The sequence below is a fragment of the Rhipicephalus microplus genome, chromosome 6, assembly GCF_043290135.1.
Source record: "Rhipicephalus microplus isolate Deutch F79 chromosome 6, USDA_Rmic, whole genome shotgun sequence".
Lineage (NCBI taxonomy): Eukaryota > Metazoa > Arthropoda > Arachnida > Ixodida > Ixodidae > Rhipicephalus > Rhipicephalus microplus.
Window position 1 is genome coordinate 198,481,411 of NC_134705.1, and position 21,291 is coordinate 198,502,701.

The 21,291-nt window shown below is 45.9% G+C and overlaps 1 protein-coding gene across 2 annotated transcripts; it reads left to right on the forward strand.

Moving 5' to 3' along the window:
- Positions 1-261: 261 nt before the first annotated feature.
- LOC119166871 (uncharacterized) lies at positions 262-17,402 on the forward strand. Of its 2 annotated transcripts, none has more exons than XM_037418251.2 (11): positions 262-478; positions 1,446-1,520; positions 1,858-2,021; positions 2,546-2,604; positions 4,246-4,599; positions 8,627-8,905; positions 10,523-10,719; positions 13,410-13,555; positions 14,506-14,793; positions 15,736-15,821; positions 16,758-17,402. In XM_037418251.2, exons 1-11 carry the CDS (start codon positions 383-385, stop codon positions 16,973-16,975), a joined length of 1,962 nt encoding a protein of 653 aa, XP_037274148.2. In that variant the 5' UTR covers positions 262-382; the 3' UTR covers positions 16,976-17,402. The 2 variants fall into 2 exon arrangements, with proteins under 2 accessions (XP_037274148.2, XP_037274150.2); XM_037418253.2 differs by having other exon boundaries at positions 16,761-17,402.
- The last annotated feature ends 3,889 nt before the right edge of the window (positions 17,403-21,291 follow it).

Consider the following 21,291-nt stretch of genomic DNA (forward strand, 5'->3'; position numbering starts at 1 on the left):
TACCGCTACCTGTCGCGAATGAGAGCGAACATTGCGTCCGTCGACGTACGCGCGTCGGTGTGTTTACGGCGTTCGCGGCGATTAATTTGATGAACGTCGCACCTCTTGCGAGGCGTTGCGCGTTCGCCACATAAGTGCTGGCGCAACTCGCAGGCCGAACGACACAAAAGCGCGTCGCCGCGTTTTTTTCTCACTAAAGTGCAGCAGAAATGATTTATGGCGAAACTATTTGCGAGCCGCTGCCGCGCGGAGCAACACAAAATGGCCGCCGCTGGTGTGCGCTGATCACCGCGTTGGCGACGGCGTTGCTCGTAATGCGGTGTTTTTCTCGTACCGCCGGACGCCTTCTGTCGTGACGCGATGCGCTCGCCCTGACGCAAACATGAGGAAGATCCTCCTGAAGCCCGTCGAAGGCGGGCAAAAGTCGGTGGAGCTTAAAATCGGCAAAACCATCATCGGCCGGGGCCCTCTTCTAGAAGTAAGTTCGCCCCGCTGCGCTTGTTTGTGTATTGCAGTGCACCTCGATGTGCATGCTTGTGCCGTTGTTCGATCGTCTCGATTTGCAGCGAGCTAATCTGCCACTGCTGCATGCGACGCAGCGCACCGGAGTGTTTCGTTTAGCGTCGCCTACGAAGCAGCCGAAATCCATTACGGCGGCGTCCCCGAATTTGCACTTATTTATTTTTTTCTACGTTCTTTCCTTCACGGCAACAGTGCGGCGGGTGATTGACCGGACAGACAGGGGCTGAAATAATGCATCTTCGAGATTAAGCGATTCGTGCGGTGCATTTCACGACGCGGTACGGTGCCGTTAACTGAACTTTTCGTTGGCCCGCCCGTCAACTGAAGACGCTATCGCCGAGGGCTTCGAACGTTCGGATAAGATCCGGCGAAACGCGCGTGGAATTCCCAAGGTGCTCCGTCGCCTGTTAGCCGCTTACCGGCAAAATACCGGCGTTCTGAAACGGGCTCCGCGAATTTGGCGCGCGCGTTTGTTCTCGTTTAGCTTAGGATATTTCGATTCCCTTCAAGTTTCGGAAAAAGTGGTACGACTCAAACTTCCGGAGCATGTAGAACGTACACACCGATGCAGGTAGCCTGTACACAAACTGCGCGAAAATGGGGGAAACGAGCGCCAACTGCTACGGTGCACACTCGGTTAAAAACTGGGCGGTCGAAGGAGCGTTTTGTAGCGCCCGAGCGAACGGAAGAGAGAAGAACGCGTGTAGGGCAAGGTGGACTCGTGTGGCTAGCAGGTGTTGCGATGCGACATTGAAAGTACTATATTTATCGCGCGCACAGCAGCTGCCGTATTTCATTGAGCCGAACATTCCGAAATCACTCTGGGCTATTGTACTGAGTAACGGAACGGAGCGCTGATGTAGATTATGAAGCTTTCTGAAGCGTAATGGCCTGTATTGTATGCTTGTTTTTTGCCCATATAGTGCAGTGACAAGAAGGTGTCCAGGAACCATGCAGTCCTGGAAGTCACCGAAGATGGCGAAGTCTTTCTCACGCCTGTAAGTTCTCGTGCACATATTGAGGAGGTTTCGTATATAATGCGTGGCCACCTGTTTTAGGAGCTATAAACGTCAACATGTGTATGCAGCATCCTTTGTTGGTTATGGGCTACACTAGTGTGTAGCCCAGTTCAAAAGCATTTATTAGAAAGTTTTTTTGATGACTGGGTTGACAGCACATTTCAGTATGGAAGGATGCTATTTTTTCTTGCATTTCTTTTGGCGTTTGTGGTACAGAAATTGGTTTCAAACACGTTTCGAGTGAATACCTCTTTTCTTTCATCTCAAGGGCTTTTTTGTTTCTCTGATGGGAAACTTGACGGTGCTTTGCTTTCAGACCCATGTCAACCCCTGTTTCTACCAAGCGCAAGGCAAGGGGCCGTCGAAAGTGATGAAGAAAGACAAGCAGCAGTTGCTGCAGTCTGGCGATTCCATAGCGCTTCTGCCAAACAGCTATAAATACATCGTGGAAATCATCAGCTCATCATCAACCTCGTCAATGTATGTAGGGGTGCTTTTCTTTAGGCATGTTTCTAAGCTCACTACAGTTGTTGGCCATTGCTTAAATGAAATGCACGGTTACTTCAGCAGTTGTAGAATTTGGTTGTGTGAAATGGAAGTGGTTAGCATTTGGTATGGTACCTGAATGATTCTTCACAGATGAAAAGAGTTTACTCATGCATGTTATTATTTCATGTCTTCCAGCTTTCAGTTCCAATTTGGTTTCACGATTTATGGCTCCTAACTGACATTTGTGGTGACCAAAAATTGCTAGTTTATGCTTAAGCTTGTCATGTTAAAACTGCATTAATTAATAAATTAGACTATTTGGCATAAGTATACCCTTTCATTACAATCATTCCATTTTCACAGCTTATGTACATTGAGACCTTTCTTCAAGTATCTTCTTTGTTTTCAGTGGTCACCAAGATTAGTGGCATGGAATTGCAATACCTCAGTTTATTGTTGTGTGATTACTTGCTTGAGGTCGGTCACCTTTCTCACACGTGGATCTACGTTTGCAGATCGGCAGACCTAAAAGAATCCAGGCCTGCAGACGATGGCGACAACAAGGACAGCATTGGTGAGGCAGAAGGATTTGTTGGCATCTACACGTATATTCTCAGAGAGACAGTGGAGCTTTTAAATTGGCCCATTTTGGTGCTTGAAATGGCCACATACCTGGCTTATGCACGTACTGTTGAGATCTGCGTTATTTATTGGGACAAAGCGGTTCTCCATCCGCTAAAGCTAATACATTTTTTTTTTTTTGCAGAAGCGGCTATTGGAGGTTTATTATAATTGGTTGAAAGATAAAATTCAGAAAGATGAGGCTGTACATTTAGTATTGGACAATACCCCGGTGCTCTGGGACACAAAAAAAGTTAAGCTATGAGGGCGGCAATCTGCAATGAGTTGCCACACTATTGCAGTTGGTATAGTAACTATCAATTCTATCACTTACAATAAGCTCAGCTGTCTTCTTCAATGAAAACTGCTTATCCTTTCACCGTAATAGCAAAGCATGATCTTCGCTGAATAAATTGGCATATGTATGTTCCCTGAAGTCGTGATTGCAATACATCCCACTACATCACTTTTTTTTTCCGCTTTTTTACCGATGACTCCCTATTACTATAAAATACTTTGCCAGTTTAGCTTTGCAACTTTTATTTTCCAAGATTCGGTATTGTCAGTTTAGAATGGCAGAGTGGGGTCCACTGGAGCGGGCGGCGCATGTGATGCAAAAAGCGCTGAAAACTTGCGGTGACGCTGCAGTCGCCTTCACCTGAAGCTCTGGGCTGTCAAGTCGGTGGAGCAGTGGTTGGCAGCGCCTGTGGTTACTGAGAGAGCGCCGAGCAGTTGTCTACTCCGCTAACGCCACCTGAAGAGACATTCTTTCTTCAGGTGACGTTGGCTCGGCGTGGTGTTGTCTGCTTGGTGCACGGCCGCTCGCCTGTTGTTTTTGGAATTTGTTCGCTAGCTACGTTCAACCTTGTTAGCGTGAGAAAAAAAAAAGAATCAAATGCAGTCAAGCTAGCCCTGCTGCTATTAGGCACGAGCCGGGTGTTTAACTAAATTAACGAGGTGCCTCCCATTAGTTGAATTATTCTCGAGACGTGGTGCGACGCCATCCACGGCTTTGTACGAACGCTGCTGCAACGGTACGTTTCAGTCGCGACTAATGTGTGACAGCTGGCAACGACAAGGCTGCCGCCAAAAGCCACCGTGCGTGGCCTCAACCATGGTAACATTACCGGTAACCATGTTAACCTTCAGGTGACGGGGGCGCCACCTGGATTTTCAGAAATAAATGCCGCAGCACGGAGCGCCATGTGGACCCACTCCCCCCTTCACTCTAGTCGTAAGCAGGCCAAAGGTCTGTGTAAGATATGGTGAAAGGTTCGCACTGTCATAAACACAACTGAGGGAGCTGAGAATAAAGTGAAAAGTTGATAAACAACAGGAGCTGCATTCAGCGGATTTAATTAAATCCCTAGTTAGCCCTGAATGTCACTTAACAGATTGGAATGGCATTGTCCTTGGTATGCCCTCCAAGTTTTCTTGAGCTAAATTTTGTGGGAAATCAGTGAGGCTGCTTTCATCACTGTGCTGGCAGGTTGATTACCTGCACAGCTTGGGCATTGTAGTATTAGTCCGTTTCGTGCGCAGGTCTTCGCGTTATGTGCGAGTGCAAGCCTGTGAGTTCATTGACATCTTGCAGCCGAGAAGCCTGCCACAGCAGTCATCCCTTCTGAGGAAGCACGGAAAAATGGCAGCGCCGAAGAGATTCACTGCTCAGAGGCGACGACGGTCGTCGCAAAGGCGGAAAACGGGGAGCGGGGAAGCTCGAAAGAGGCCAGTCCTGAGGCGGTCTCCAAGGTGACCCCGGCAGCGAGGAAGGCTGCTGGTGCACCTGCAAACAAGGGTGGTGATGTCAGTGAGAGCAAGTCGTCGACGGGCGGCACGCGGACACTACCACGTTGGCTGCTAGACAGTGCGGCGAAATCGGCTACAACCGCGGAGAATGCGAAAGCCAAGGCCTCTAGTGCACAGAAGGACAAGAAGACCACGGCTGGTGAGTCTGCGGTGATTGGTAACAGTTTTTTTTTTTTTTGTAGCGTCATCTTTTCCCATTTAGGGCTGTAGCTGTCGAAGGTACACTTCAAAAGAAACGAAAATGTTCAGCTGCACCAGTAGATTATAATTTTGATCAAAAAAGCACAGCGCCGGCCAATATGAAGATATATTCTTTTAAAAAGAAGAGACATTTCTACTCCCACACGGAAGCCTTGTTTACAATCTAAAACACAAGAGAAGCCACTCTTAATTACAAACCAAGAAAGATGCTTGAATCGAATGGCACAAAGTAAATCCACTTTTGTCTTGATGTGCTTGTTGGTTCGCGTTAATGAATGATACATCATACCAGTGCAAACACACTGATTAAGTGTGCATTCTTATGCGTCTCTTATTGTGTGGTGTCTTATTTTTCGATTTATGCATTTTGCAATCAGTTACACTGAAGTTTCCATACAGCATTGCCCTGATATAATAGATACTAACAGTGTCTGGGCAGGTCTGCTAGTGAACAGAGATTTAAGGGGAGACGCGGGTCGAAAAGTCGCGTTTTTTTTTCCAAATTTCACCTTTTCTGTTTTTTGTTGCTTTATCATCTTTATACATTATATTTTGACATCTGAAAATATCACAGCGAAATAAGCATCAGAAGTCAGTGAAAAACGCGTCTGAGTGAGCGGCAGTGACGCGCGGCATCACGAAATTTACACAAAACGGGCTGCTGTTCGCGTGCTCGCGGGGCCGCGAAGAGAGCTGTCCGCCATATTGCGGCCGCTGGCTCGTGTAGAGTTGTCCTTACTCTCCACGATCCCGGTTCTTGAAGTCTCGTACGTTCACGAAAAATCTAAAAAAAAAGCAACAAAAACAGTCTTTTCCCGCCGTTTCAAACCGCGCGCCACTAACGCAGGGCCGCCATTGGCTGACAGCACCCGTGTTTTCTTGCCGTAGTTCGCTTCACTGTTTTCCGGAGTTATTTTTCGCTGTTTTCGTGCGATGGCAAGCCCGAAAAAGGCCGTTGCCGACCATCGGAAATACAGAAGTAAGAACAAGTTCAGAGGGAAGCGGCGGAGGACGTACAAGAAAGCCACCGCCAACGAAAATGTCCGCGACGGGCCAGCGGCCGGTAGGCCTAACATCGACCACGGCAACGTCGACCATGGCAACTGCGACGACGAGATCAACGCTGCAGTGAATTTTGTGAGTGCATCGCAGAAAAAGATCGCGTTATTCGAAAACGACGTCAGGCCGAATGCCGATCGTGCCGAAAGCGTAGTGCTGTGCGAGTTGGGTGCATTGACGGCCGTCGTCGCAGGCGCGGCATGCCCCGTTTGTCACGAGAGTAAACTCGCAGTTCGGGCACCGAATAAAAAGCGGAAAGGCCTTTCGGCGTTTCTGGAGCTACACTGCGAGAATGCGGAGTGCTCGGAGAGCATCCTTTCGTCCGCGTACTCGTCGAAGCGGGTCGCGTCAGATGGCGGCCGCGGTGCAAGCAGAAGCTACGACAGCGGGAGTTCGCGTGACGCCTTTGCCGTGAACCTGAAAGTGGTGCTTGCAGCGCGTGCCGTCGGTATCGGGCATGAGCAACTTTCACGATTTTGTGCAGTAGTTGGATTGCCAAACCCTATGCACCATAAGACCTTCCATGCTATCGGCAAAAAGATTCACAGTGCGGCAGTGAAGGCTGTCTGTGAAAACATGCAAAGGGCACGCAGCGTCACCAAAGAGGTGGCTGGTAACAGTGACGTGCCAGTCATGTTTGACGGCACATGGCAAAAAAGAGGCCACAAAAGCCACAATGGTGTGGGAACTGTAGTGTCCTTGGACACTGGTTTGTGCCTGGACTATGAAGTGCTTTCCAACTTCTGCCTGGCGTGCAGTTTGCATAACGACATGGGAGGCGATGAAGAAACATGGCAGGCGTTTCATCATCCCGTTTGTGAGAAGAATTGCGACTGTTCTTCGCATGCCATGGAGGCCGAAGCTGCAGTGCGCATTTGGCAGAGGACTGTGGACTATGAGACACCCCTGCGGTTCACCATCTTCCTAAGCGATGGAGACAGCAAGGCCTACAACGGGGTCTGTGATGCCAACGTGTACCCTGACACTCCAATTGAAAAAGAGGAGTGCACCAACCACGTGGCGAAACGTCTGGGCACCGGCCTGCGGAAGCTGCCAACGCCACTTCCACGAGGGGAGAAGCTGAAGGAGACCACCATCCAGAAGCTTCAAACTTACTTTCAGGTGGCCATTGTGAACAATCGGGGAAATGTCCACAAGATGTACACTGCCATATGGGCCTCATGTTTGCACTCGTGCTCAACAGACGGTGCTGGAAGTCACAAGTTCTGTCCTGCAGGCCCAGACTCGTGGTGCAAGCACCGACGTGCTGAGGCGCAGGGCCAGCCTGCACCGTGCCACACCCCCCTCCTGACCAAGGCCCAGGGTTTGGCAGTCCTCCCAATCTACAAGCGTCTCACAGATGCGAAGCTGCTTGCCCGGTGCCTCCACGGCAAGACACAGAACGCGGCCGAGTCCCTGAACAGCAAAATATGGCTGCTGTGTCCAAAGACCCGGTTTGCTTCCCGGACTGCTGTGGAAACAGCCACAGCCATTGCAGTCCTGTGGTTCAACCGGGGCCACGCGAGCTTTGAAAAGGTGCTGGAAGAGCTTGGGGTGCTTCCTTCGGAGGCCCTGGTTACCCTCAGCGACCGCCGAGACAGCATGCGCATGCACAAGATGAATGTGCGTCAGACCGCTGAGGCGAGGGCACACCGTCGCAGTGCAGCCAAGAGGGCCCGGGTGGAAGAGTCCTGCCGCACCAGCCGGGAAGGGAAAACCTACGGTGCTGGAGAGTTTTAGACAACTGATATTCCCTCTGGACATGTGTGTATGTGTTCAGCACAAGTTTCGTGCTACTGCGTTTTTCATTTTTGTAAATACAGACTTTCAAACTTTCAAACGCGTTTTTCTCATTTCGCAATTTTGGCCAATTTGCATTTTTTGCGGGAAGTGTTTCGGGCACTTAGAATGGTCATACGACGACGAAATTTGGCACACACATTGAGGAGAGTGCGTAGGGTGCCGATATCTACTTGAATCAGCACAACCTATCAGCTGTAAATATCTATTAATAAATTTAATGGTGGTCGAGTGGAAAAAAAAGGGTAGTTTGCTACACAGATGTTTTTTTCATAGTTTCAAAGTTGGAGCACAATTTCTAGCTAGATATCGGCACTCTATGGCTAATAGGGAGCAAAAGGAGCCATTGAACAACTCTCTGCATGAACATTTAGTATGCGCGAAAGTTCCCGGAAAACTTATCAAGTTTCACCATTACTTGAAACACAACTCCCAAACTATTGCACTTATGTAAAAACTGATTACAGATTTGGAATCAGGAGGAAAAACTGCATCAGTGGTCCAATTTCTGAAGCTCTAAGTTGAATAACAAAAAAAAAGTGCTTTCGAGGAGCGTCTCCCCTTAATCTCTCTGTAAGCTAAGCATGCGGATTACCGAGTTACGTGAGCTTAGGGCAAGGCGGCGGCACTTGGCGTACCATAACTCCTGCAATCGGTGCCTTCTATTTTAGCACAGGAATGCACCTGCTTAGAGTGATGGAGAGTCAAGCTAGTTGGTGCGAATTTTCGACAAAAAAAAGTAGACATGCAAACAAGGACATACAAGAAAAGATCAGGACAACACAAATGCCAACTATCAACTGGAAAGGTGCACTGTGACAGAAAGGTACGGAAAGCTATGGAGCGCCACCTATTAATCCGGCACACGTTGGGGTTTATTTAAGACTAATCAGGCATTTGAATTCATTGATTACTTTGCATAAAGATGAATTTAAATTCCTGACTTGTCTCCCGCGTGAAATTAATGAATATACAGCTTCCATAAACTGTTGTATATGGCTATGATTTGACTTAGGAAGTCAGCAGAGGTGGTTGTGTTCGGGTGCGTTTCTGTCAGAGGCAACGCGTTTATTGCGGTGTTTGTCTCTCCCACTTATCATATGCAGAGTCGGCAACTCCGAGAAAGGCTGGGCGGGCAACGGAGAAGGAGCCGGCCATGAAAGCTCGTGGAAGGCAAGCGAAGGAATCCGAGAGTGAGGATGAACTCGACCAGAAGTCTGATGATGAGGACGAAGAGGAGGAAGAAGTGTCTGAAGAAGAGTACAAGCCCAAGAGGAAGAAGCCGGAGCAGGCGGAGCGACGCCCCGTCGCGGGTTCCTGCAGCAACAGGAAGGGCGGACGCTCTTCGAGGCAAAACCGTGGACTCCTGCAGAAAATCTCGCTTGGTGAGTGAACATTGATACCTGCTACAGGGTCAGGATGAGTTCAGGTTTGCATATACAAAAGTAGAGTAAAATGTTTGTGGAGGATCTGCATATGCATACAGCCTTATTATTATTTTTATTTTTTTCAAAAATTTTTGCACCAGCCTCTCGTATGCCCCTCCAGTGAAGTGCATCGGCACGATACTGGAATATTGTTATAGATGAGCCAAAGTTTATCTGTTTCCACTAGTATTCTGGCAATTAAAGTTAACAAAATTATGCACATTTTTCACACTGTCTGGGGTGCTGACACCCCTGTAAAGCTGTTTGCGCCTCGTGGCGCATGTGTTTCGCACATAAAATATATTTTGGGTCAACAACAACCGAACAGTAGGTGGCGTTTTGCTCGCGAGCGTTTGTTATCACCACCACTATCATCATCATCATGGTTGCTAGATTGACAGCGCCGGCGGTGACACCTGGCGGCAAGCCTGGGTGGCGGTTGCCGCGAACGGTTGTCTTTAGTGATGGGTCTGTCGTGGACGGCACTGCGGGCCGTCTTCGACGAGCCCACGTGGCGAGTCAAGCGTTGGTGAAGCTGCCTTATGTGTGTTATTGTGTTTATATTGCTGAGTGGGTGTAATTTTGTGTAAGGGTGTTTTAGCGTGTTGATACCAATTGATGTTATAATAATTTGGCTGACGATATCGTTGTTATAAAAGTAGTTAAATAAATGTGTGTTGTTTGGTTTGTTCCGACCGTGTCGAATGTGTCCGTTCACTCCAAGAGTGTGGCGCGCTCTCCGTTTCCAGATCCCACAACACAAAGCAGCACATTCAAACATGTGCCGTGGTGGCTTAGCAGACATGACATAGCACCAGGTTGCTGGCTCAGTTGCTGGCCGTGGTTTTGACGAGAGCAAAATTCCGAAAAAAAAGAAAGCATGTGTATTCATGTTTGATTCGGGTTAAAAATCTTCAAATAGTCAAAATATTTTCGACTCCCTTGCAATGGTACGCCGCTTGGTACACGATTGTTTTCATAGCTCGTGAAACCAGGTAAGTTTTAAGAAGCTTATTTTAAGGATGTAAAGTAAAGGTAACAATGCTATAAAGATGGGCTCTGTTGTAATGTGAGAGTAAATGCATTAGTTTGGCCTGCTGCTAATTCAGGAAATCTGTTTGAGAGGGCTGCTCCTCTGTTTTCAAATAAGGATACAAAACGTTTCTCTGCCCCCCCCCCCCACCCAACATGGGGCAGGGAAATAAAATTAGCAAAGTGAGGTATTGGGCATGTTGTTTATACACGATTGAAATATTGCACTATAGCAACTGAGACAACAGAAGTTAGGGAAGACGCACGTTACACAGTAGATGCGAGAAGTGCAGCAGTATCAAGGGGAATTAAATATAAGCGCATTTCTTGGCTGGGATCATCGTGTCCTAATAATTTGAATGAGGGCAACAGATACTGACGTAATTAATGTCAAGTGTGTGCGGAACTAAAGATGGGCTGGCAAATCCTATTACTTCACTCATATGCACACTCATGATTGTAAAATGAAAGTGAGTGAGTTCTTCGACTTTTGAAAATTGCGTCATCTCTGGACTTGCCGTCATTGGCGCTCTTGGCTTGCAGACGATTTCATCGCGAGTGACGACGACGAGTGGGACAACAGCTCGGATGAGTGGAAGCCAAAGAAGCGACGAAAACAGGTGGACGATTCTGGCAGCGACTGGGAGGAAGAGAACCGCCGGACCAAGAAGGTGACGCGCTACGCGGCCTCAGACAGTGACTCCGCCAGTGATTGGGAGCGTGCAAGCCGCCGGAAGAAGGTATGCCCGCAACTAGACAGTTTAAATATACGGTACTTGTGGATTGAAACGGGACAATGTAGTGCTTAGTAACACACATGGTTTTAAAGTTCAAGAATCTGTCTAGCGAGCCCAAGGTTGAAGAAGGCAACTGCTCATGAGTAGCGGGCCTCTCTGAAAGGTCCTGGCACTTTTTCCTTGCATTACTACACTGCTGCAAGCAAGTCCTTAGTAGTTTTCATGGTAACTACGCTGCGACTTGTGCTGACGATTGCGTGCATCCCATTGAGTTCTGTTGTCTGTCTCGTAAAAAGCTGAATACGCATGCCGTTCACTTCATTACAGAACGGAGATATGCTTGGTCCAGTGTATTTTGGGATAAGGCAAATCGTAGTTTCGATTGTAATAGGAGTGCTGCTTTCTTTCCGTTCACCGATCCATGTTATTAGGTTTCTAATAAATAAAGTCGGGTGCTTCCGAACACTCACTTTTTCGTGTTGACAGTAGATGGTATTCAAAGCAGATATATGCACATACACTGCACACGCTACTAATGCACGGACATGATATATACGCATGAACATACATACACGCAAGCTACGCAAGGGGGACCTTCGCGCATGCATGTGTGTGTGTATTACACACATTTGAAATCGAAAATGTTTGGGAGCAGGGATCAGAGCTGCTTGATACGAGAATGGGTAGCACTACAACCAGTGCAGAAAACAAGCATATGCGAAAAAGTCACACTCATAACATGTCAAATTTCCTAAAGCGCTTGCTTATATAAACGAAACTATACTCCGTGCTTAAAGATGCCCAAATTTTGATAACAATGCACACATGCTAAATAATGGTGTACTCACCGAAGAGAATTAAGTTGTCGCAAGCAAATTGATCGCAACAAACTACCATAGTGTCCGTCACTTTCTTTCTAATACGTAAGTTTCTGATTCGCGCCGTTCTCCGTCGCGCATCGTCTGCATCCTTCAGGAAGTGATCAAACAATACGTTAGTTTTCATTTTTACACTGCGATGCCAGGCATTGCGGCACACTGCAATGGTCTTTGGACATCACTTTCGTCTTTGGGGGGGGGCTCATGCGTGCGGCATGGAGAAAACAAAGAAACTGTGCCGCCGCTTCTCAACGCACGCAACATTGTAACATATCTTCTTTAAAGGTTGACCCTGTTAGCGCCGTTTATAGGTGTGGCCGCTAGGTGGCGAGCGCTCACTTGATATGCTCTAACATTGTTTATTGCAGGCTAGTGGTTGCCAAATAATGACTAATATCAGCTTACCAAATGAAACTGTTAACTACAGTTTTCATATGTTGGGTGAATGGCAGTTAGTGTTGACTAAAAACAGCTAATGTCGGCTAAGGTAGGGGAATACTGTAGCGTAGAAGTGGAGAAAGTTGCTATAGCATTGACAGTGTTTTCATTCAGCCCCAACCTCTTGATGCTCCTCCTTCTTAATGTAGAGAACAATCTAAACTGGTTCGCCACGCTGCGATGGCCTAGTGGCTAAGGTACTTTGCTACTGACCCGCAGGTTGCGGGATCGAATCCCGGCTGCATTTTCGATGGAGACGAAAATGCTGTAGGCCCACCTGCTCAGATTAAGGGCGCACATTAAAGAACCCCAGGTGGTCGAAATTTCCAGAGTCCTCCACTACGGCGTCTCTCATAATCATATGGTGGTTTTAGGACGTTAAACCCTACATATCAATCAAATCAATCTAAAGTGGTTCTGCCTGAAGAATTTTGTTGTATTCTTCTGTGTCTGTACAATAGCTTCTGTGTCCCTGCTTGGAACAGCTTTGCTATTACAGCATAGAATAAAAGTCATATTGCATATTGCCACATGTCTTTAGCTTTTTATTTAGTGTGATCTTATTTCACCAACAAAAAAAAAAAATACTGCCACAATCGTTTGACGCAGGCCGTACCACAGCGTTCGGGAAGCTTATCGATTGTTTTATACTGTTCTGATTATATTGTGCCCATGACACGAGTAGTCATTTTTGAAAGAAATATACTTTCTTAGTCCGCAGAGAATGTTTCAGAAAGCATGACGAGTAGTCATGTTTATTCTATAGCAAATGCGAGCACCAGCAGTAATGTTGAAATTTTCTATCACTCGTGACTAAAGTTTTGTTCTATCAAATGTGATATTATTGACGATCAACATCCAGACTTGCCGTCGTCATCGTAGAGTGAAGGCTCATTCACACTGAAGGCAGCGCGGCAAAGTGGGCAAGTGGGTTTTTAGAAGCGATGAATTCATGCACCTGTTCAGACCACATGCCTCCTTTGGATTGCCGCGTGGCAGAAAGGGCGGGCATCTCGCGCTTTGGTGCACGTGTCGCCATGACGTGGCAATGCATCTCCCAGAGGTACACACGGGCCACCAGCGCACCTCTGCTGCGTGGCGTTCCGATTGGGCGCGGCAAAGCGGTGAGCCTCAGCAGGTGGTGAAAAATTTCCCCGATAGTGATCGACCTTGCCGCCTCGTTTTCCTCCATTTCGCCGCCTGGAGAGGAGGTTTTCCCCGCTTTGAGTAACGAGCCTTGAGTATTGCTTGTATTTAAGGTTCGTCTTCTAGTGGGCACAAGTTCAGCCAGCAAATTGTCTGATCTTTAGCAGCCGCGTTTTCTTCATTCACCGTCACAGCTGCATAACAATGTGTTGTCCCCGCTTTCTTTCCCAGCCTGCCACGAGAACGCGAAACAGGCGGAAGAGATCATCGTCGGAGAGCGGCAGCTCTGAGGCGAGTGAAAAGGCTCCCGTCAGGAGAGGCCAGAGGCGACAGCCCACTAAGCGGCCCAGCTGCAAGTACGGCAAAAAGTGCTTCAGGTGGGCACATTTTTCGAGGCTCTGTCATCATCACTTTGAACAACAGGACTTCTGAATTGCCTTTTATGTTAGATTAGAATCGTATTTTCTTCAGCTTTGAAACATGGAAGGACTGACAACTGGGCAAGTAAGTATGAATTCACACTACTTAAACGGCGCACAAGGTAAGACAAATGCACACCAAAGACTCTCAACTGAACTCTTATTCCCATGTGCTTTACATTATTTTACATAAATATAAAAAGAAAAAGATTCATGCATCAGCTTCTCGTCTGCAGCCTTGCACAACACAAAAATCTTACTCATGAATGGGTAGAAATATTGTTGTTTTTATGTATTTTTATTAATTGCTCACACCAGTTGCCATATGTTTATGCACGGGTTTGTGATCTGTGTGAAACCACGCGTGGGTATATATATATATATATATGCTCTGCGCATGTGAATAAAAGTTCAGTTGAGAGCCGGCACCTGTGTTTTGTGTTCCCTTTTTTAGTGTGCATTCGCTCACTTTGTGGCACGGTTTCTGTAGCATGAATTCAAAACATGGTACACTCGAACCTGGATATAACGAATTATCGGTTATAGCGAAGTGAGCAAAAGTAGCTTTGTCATAGTGTGTTAAGAATGTATGTTTATAATGAATTTTTGGATATAACGAGGTATTTTGTTACTTTATTAAATTGAGGTTTGAGTGTACAAGCATAGAAAAAAAAAGTATAAGGTACCTGTTAGCTTGGAAGTGAAAGGTGAGGTTTTTTACATGCCTCACTTCATCATTCCGGTTTTTCTGTTATCTTCTTCATAAGTTGACATAACTGGCATCTGTTTCGTTATCGCACATTGATGCAAGGAGTGATCGATAAATTAATTTTTTTTTGTTCCTCTGAAGCATGTTAGTCACTAACATTTTCTCACAGAAGCCTCTACCTGTTCATTTTTCGTTGCAGAAAAAGTTCCCAGCACATGAAGCAGTTCAGTCACCCTAAGGATTCCGACTACGAAGGTTCCTCAGGAGACGAAGATGAGGAGGAGGAAGAGACCAAGGACAACGCCGACGGAAGTGACGCCGAGAGCAGTAGCGACCGTGGCAAGAAACAAACCAAGCGACCGTTGGCCTCTGCCGCAAGCAAAAAACGTGCCAAGCCTCGAGTTGAAGAGAGTGAGCATGAAGAGGAGGACGGGAGCGGGGACGAGGATGACAGACCCATGTGCCGATACGGAAAAGAGTGCTTCAGGTTAGATCAGCTGTCGCAAGAAACATTACAGCAGACCCAGTTGAATTACTAGCATAGGTATTGTAAACGTGACTGTTACAACCTAGTGCATGAGCACTTTATCGATAATCCTTGAAACCCAAGACTTGTGTAAATGATAAGCTTTGTTGACTCTCAAATCGCATGATAGACTTAGTGGAGTCTGCAGATCTTCACAGGCAATAGAATGTCTTGAGTAGCTCGGGAGTAATATAGTAGGCTTTAGGAATTTTGTACTTTCAAAATAGATTGACATAGTCAAAGAACGTCGGCTCTGAGGCAGGGGTTGATCCCATCGGCCTTTGTTGACGACCACCTGTGCACATTGCCTCATTTCTTCAATGCTATCCTAGTGCCCTCTTCAACAAAGCTGCTTTGCATAGGTCTAGCTTCCCATTTAAAAGGTGCACCATAAGGGGTGCGAATTGCTGTGTCGAATTACCTTGGTGTATAGTGCTCAGATCTGCTGACAGCAACACGTGAATTTTTTCACTTGTAGGTACCAGAGTGTGATTGCTTGGGTAATTTGTACTGCACAGTTTTGTGTCGCTGGATAGAAAAGAAAAGCAAAAATAAGAGATTCTGAAACATGTAATGGCAATTTCAGCTGCTGTATGATGGATTATATATCATTTTGCACCAAAACGAAGATTCATACCAATTTTCACATCGCTACTTCGCTCATCAGTTGAAACAAGCAGCTAAGTGCTTTAATGTGAATGTTGAATTCCGTTCACGTAAGGTGCACTGCCGCAAGCATAACAAGCTTTACTGCATAACTATGCCGTCTTGTCTGACCTAACATGTCGATCGTGTGCCTTAGTCATATGGCCAGGCCTATTTTATGGCACTATGTCCTGCGTAATGTATAGAATTGGGGACTGTGGGGAGGTGGCTACTTATCGTGTTGCCCTCGATTCACAGGAAAAATGCCCAGCACTTGAAGAACTTCAAGCACCCCCCAGCAGCCAGTAAAAAGAAAGAACCTGCAAAACGGACCAGCAAGAAAGGTGAGTGTTCTGAAACCTGGGTGCTGAGATTGTCCATAATCATGTACATCATGGCCTCACAAACATTTGCGGGATCTGCAGCAGCGCGTGGTGGAGCGGTAGAAAACTGCATTGCCACGTAGCCTACCGTGACGTGGCATCGTGTTAAGGTTATCAGCCACGGTTTCAGAGAATAGGTCCAGCAACAGCTCATTGTCTGAACGCGCAGTTGCTGATTGCAGAGGCCGCTGATGGTAGCCTCAACACCATGCCGCGTCACGGTAAGCGGCGCAGCCATGCAGTTTTGCGCTCCTGTGCTACGCGCTGCAGATCCCACCTACTTTTGCTATTGATAGTACAGTACTACCTTCTTTTTGAGCCTTGTAAAGCCGTTAAAGAAAAAAAAACAATCTGAGCCTATCACTAAATTACTTTATTACAATAAAAAACCACTTAAGCCGAAGAAGATGTAGCTCCTGTGCCAGTGTGCCGTGACATTCATGGTTTCACGGCTTCTGTGTGGTAATTTGCAAGTTAGATGCAGCATGGCTTAGAATAGGGAGAAACAATTAAGGGGCCAAGAAAACAAGTCAACGCTCTTTCCGTCTCCTTTTTTAATTCCTCGGCGGTTTTTTCCTCGTATGCCTTCATTATATCAAGTTCGAAATTCCAATATGAGCTTGTCCAATCTTCAACACTGGTCACTAGATTACAGTTAGTCTTTTTTCAGTGAGGAGTGACAAGAGACTGGTGATAACTTAATTATTTTTCAAAAAGTAGAATTTCTAACCGCGAGGAGCGACATGAAGGCGTGGCGTGCTGACCTAAACATTGATGTCCGAAAGCGAAGCTGCCCTGAACACGCTTTATTTGCTGAGAGAACAGAGCTGTTGGCGTTGCCAGCGTGATTCTTGAGCCGCACCGTTTAATGCCAGAGCGCGAACGCTTTGCCTTTAGCAGCTAAGGCCCGAGGGAAAGCCAAGGGCTCCTCCGAAGACGAAGCGGAGGCAAGGTCAGGGGACGAGTACGAATGGAAGGACGATGAAGAGGACGACGACAAGGCCAAAAAAAGCAACGAAGAAGACAGCAGCAGCGAACAAAAGAAGGCAACGCCTGCCAAGCGGAAACGTGCTGCCGAGCGCAAGGCCAATGCCATGTCTGATGACGAGGACTGAGGGCATCGCAGATACGCTGTTGTGTGTGTGGTGTGCCCTTGTGTGTTGCTACACGGTGTTCTCTTGCAGTGGCTTTTTCTTTTTTAACGGCCCACTTCGAGTCCTGCGATAGTCGTGCTTCTTCAGTGGTGGCATTACGTGCTCCCAATGTCTGCCTGCCCGCCCATCTACCTGCCTGCCTACCTGGTCTGGTGCACTGGAACTCATCGAAGTACATTCTTCGTAATGTTCGGACCAAGGAAGTGACGCCAAAGTGGTTGATGAACACATGCTTCGAAAGGAAAGAAGAAATGATGCAAGCATTTCAAGCGGTAATTTTTTTGTTTTCATTTATCATTTTCACGTTCTTGCCTGTATCATAGCTCACCATTTCTTATCCTTTTCTTTTTTAAATGCTTTAAGTTAATATGTGACTAGTTTTTTTTTTCACTATAATGCTTTCACTATAATGCATTTATAAGTGCAAATAAATAAAAGCTTAATAAAATTGAGAAAGCTGTCACGACTGTTCAAGGATTGCTCATAGTCAGCTAAGAATGGAACCACTGTGTCGCTGTCTGCCAGGGTGGTTGTAGATAATGACGGTAACACTGGCGTGCTCTTCTCTGAGCAAGCCTTAGTTTTATATTAAGCCAGTGGAATACAAACATCTCCATGCATGCAGTCAAAAATAACTCGACAAGGAGGCCTAATTGGTCTTTTTAAATAAAACTTCACAGTTGAGGAATGGACCATAAACTTTCACAACCAAGGATGGTGTGCGTTGCACGACATGTCTAAATGTTGCTCTAGGCAAAGCTCATCGGCCAATATGCCGATTACATGTCATAATTTTGTGTCTGTGCCAGGACGAAGTCGCAAACAGCAGTGTGGGTGATGGCATTATGTAGCACCATGCTCAGGAAAACTGTGTGGGTGCCGAGTACACCCCGTAGCCGTGTAATAATTTCTGGTGGCTTATACATTATCGTGAAGATGAATTCTGCCTACTAAGTGTCATATCTTTAAAACCCTGCCAAGCAGTCTTGCAAGACAGGTGCCCCACTTAGTACTGGTCTGCACACTGTCAGCATGGTGCAGCAGTGTGACATTGTGTGACAGTGGTTTTCGCACATTGTAACTGCGGTGTGACATTGTGATACTATGATGTGGCAGTGACGTTTGTACCCACTGTCATTATGGTGCACCGTAATACTGGTCTGCACACTGTCAGTACAGTGCAGCAATGTGACATTGTTTTTTGCACACTGTTGCTGTGGTGTGACATTGCAAATCTATGATGTGACAGCGAGGTTTCCACCTACTGTCACTATGGTGCAACAGTGGTTGACGCTGGTTTGCATCCTGTGACAGTGAGTGGATGTGGTTTGCACACAGCGTCACTATGGTGCCAGCGTGACACCATGGTTTGACAAACTGTTTTTCGCAGACTGTCGCTCCCGCTGCGCCTAACGTTCACATTTTAAAGCGACAGCTTTCGTATGTGCACCATTCTGTCTTAAAGACCCTCTGGTAAGCCTTGCTGCATGTCCAGGTTATGCGTTCACAGTGTAATTTCATAATCAATGGATCTTCATAGGCTATCGAATTTGACAAGTATTGGAATTTTGTAGAACTGCCCTGTCTGACGTGTCGATTCATTTGGGTTTCATTCTTGACTGACTGTCACAGCTGTCTGTCATGTTGCACTCATTCAAGCACCAACTTGGTGACAAAAAAAAAAAAAAAATACAGTCTAATGCGCACGTTGTAGTGACAGACTTGTACTTAGGTACCTTGTACTGAAGCATGTATTAGTGCCAGAAGTGAGCATTCTACACAGTAGTGCAACTCCCGAAAAGGTCACGCTGTCCACACCGTGGAAGGAATAACCTTTTAACACTCTTCGTCAGTGCGAGTGATGTAAATAAGTCATGTGGTAATGCATAAGCTTGTTCATGAAGAAGGCATATTGAAATATTTTTATTTATTCTTTTAAAGTTTCGGAGGCTCATTCTTTTTGCTCCTTGGGCTGACCTGCAGTTTCTTTCCCCATGATATAGATTTTTTTTTTTGTAGGGGTGAGGAGGTGATGTGGAAATGTTTTTAAAAGAAATGAGTGTGTGTAACTATGAGAAAAATTTTGAGCAACTGCCAAGACCTCGACTGCACTACCCTTTTACCACTGCTATCTTGAAGTGTCTGTAAATGTCTCGTGTACATAAAAAAGTGGGGGCATTCTGAAAATGGAGAAACAAATTATCGGTTAATTGGGGCCGATTGTTGTTATTACCCAGCACAGCTTTGGACAACGTAATCCATAACATGTGACCCTTCGGGGTAAAAGGCAGATTGTCCAAGGCTTTAAAAAGTCATATCAGCATTGATCATGTCATTGCAAATCTGTAATATTTCCCCAACGTTCTGTTTGTCTTCAAATTGAAAGTACCTGCTCTTGGTTTAGAGTGAATGCATTGCTAGGAGCCGACATTGGTCATCAGATTTACCCCTTTTTCATGCCGCCTCGTTTACTTGCGGGGAGCTCGAACGACCTGACAGTTTGCACTGGCGTACCACCTCTGTGTCATTCTCATCTATCTAGTTGGGAAGCACAGTGTTTCCTACAGTAACTACTAGAGACATCTAGTGCTAATGTGAGCAGGATCTTTGAATAATGTGCTTCAGACCAGAATGTGAACGATGGGCAGCACACAGATTTAACTATATTTAGTACTTTCAGTGTGGTTTTTCTGGCCAGTTGGTTTGAAACATTTTAAGGACTCTGCACTTAATTACTCCTGCAAGAGTGGTGACTGAGTTGAATGTTAGCACTTGTGTTGTTTCTCCTTCTTGTTCGTGTTTTTTGATGCTACGACCCCTTCAGATTTATTCTCCTTGCTTTGTACGACACTTTTACTTTGAAAACCTCCAATTAACAATGAAGTATTGCATTGTCAATGCAACAATTGGCAATGAATATGTGTGTGCACAGGTGCATATCGTCTTGGTACGGTTAGAAAAATCTGATCGCCATTGTTGCCTCCATTACTGGTGCCTAGATTTAGTAGCATCTATAATGATGTAAGTGCCAGATGTTGTGTTTCGGTATGAAGCTTTTTTTTTTTTTTTACTAGCATGGGATGTTTTAGTGTTTTCAAGTGCGTAAAAGAGTAGATATGCCTTCTAAACATTTAATTGCAATCACTCTCTTCCATTAGCTCAGGACAAGTGTGCCACAGTATTTTTATGAAGCTATGGCTTGATGTACTGCAGTAATAGAAGAAAGGAAGTGTCTCTTGGCATTTGGTAGTAGTCCCATTTTATAATAGGACGTTAAAATGCACACTAAAGCTGTCTTGCACTTCGGTGGGAACTGCGTCTGAAGTCAGTTTTTAAAACATAGTGCGGCTGCATTGGCTTTTTATCCACACTGATTCTTCCGTCTTGGTGTCGAATCGGTCAGATAACACAAGAGAAACGCAGCAATAGCTTTAGTTTTTAGCGCCAATAACCTTATTACATGGAACGAATATTAGTCGTGAAAGTGGCCTCTCAGTTTTTCCCGCCTCTCCTGTAAGAAGAAAAGGCAGCATGTGCTTACTCTTCAGTGTTGAGAAACATGAATGAAAATGCATTGTTAGGCCGAACAACATTGCAAGTAATGCCAAAAACTATACTCGAGACAGTCAAATGCCATAATGCATTAGCATTGCAAACCATGTCAAGAGATGTAGGGCAATGCTTTATCTTTCAGCTGATGCTGGAAAACAGTGATAATAAATAAAACCACCAGGACATTTGAAGCCATGCGCACAAAGGCTAGACAAATCGGTGTATTACCCATCGTTCCCATGGTAGCTGAATGGTCAGTGCCAAAGTTGCCTCTAGTAATTACTCTTGGAAATCTTAGGGACTATGGCACTCTTTATCTCTTTGTAGCATGTTTCGTGTTTATGAAATTTATAATGAAGGAATGTTTTACGGACCACGTACTTCATTTTTTTTTTCTCTCGTGTGTGTGTACATATATATATATGTACTATGTGAAGTAACGAGCAAATATGGACTGCTGTCCCTGTGCAATTCTGTCAGAGGTGGTAGATTTCAATTCAATACAAAGAGTGTCTTGGAATATTGAATGCGACTACAATAACTGAAAAGAGTGTATTTATGTACGCCTGTTGGCACACAAACAAAGAAGACAAAGTCTATGCAGTCGACAAAGTCTTGCAGGATGACTACACATAGGCACGTAACATTAATCAGTGCTAAAAGATTTCAATACTGCTACTTGCCAAGCGTGTAGCGTATTCAAAATCAGCCTACTGGTGTGGGCT

Excerpts from the sequence above, each read along its gene's own strand:
- LOC119166871 (XM_037418251.2), top strand. The coding sequence starts at position 383 with ATGAGGAAGATCCTCCTGAAGCCCGTCGAAGGCGGGCAAAAGTCGGTG. Across the intron at positions 2,022-2,545 it reads TCATCATCAACCTCGTCAAT|ATCGGCAGACCTAAAAGAAT; the intron begins GTATGTAGGGGT and ends CTACGTTTGCAG. Across the intron at positions 4,600-8,626 it reads GGACAAGAAGACCACGGCTG|AGTCGGCAACTCCGAGAAAG; the intron begins GTGAGTCTGCGG and ends TATCATATGCAG.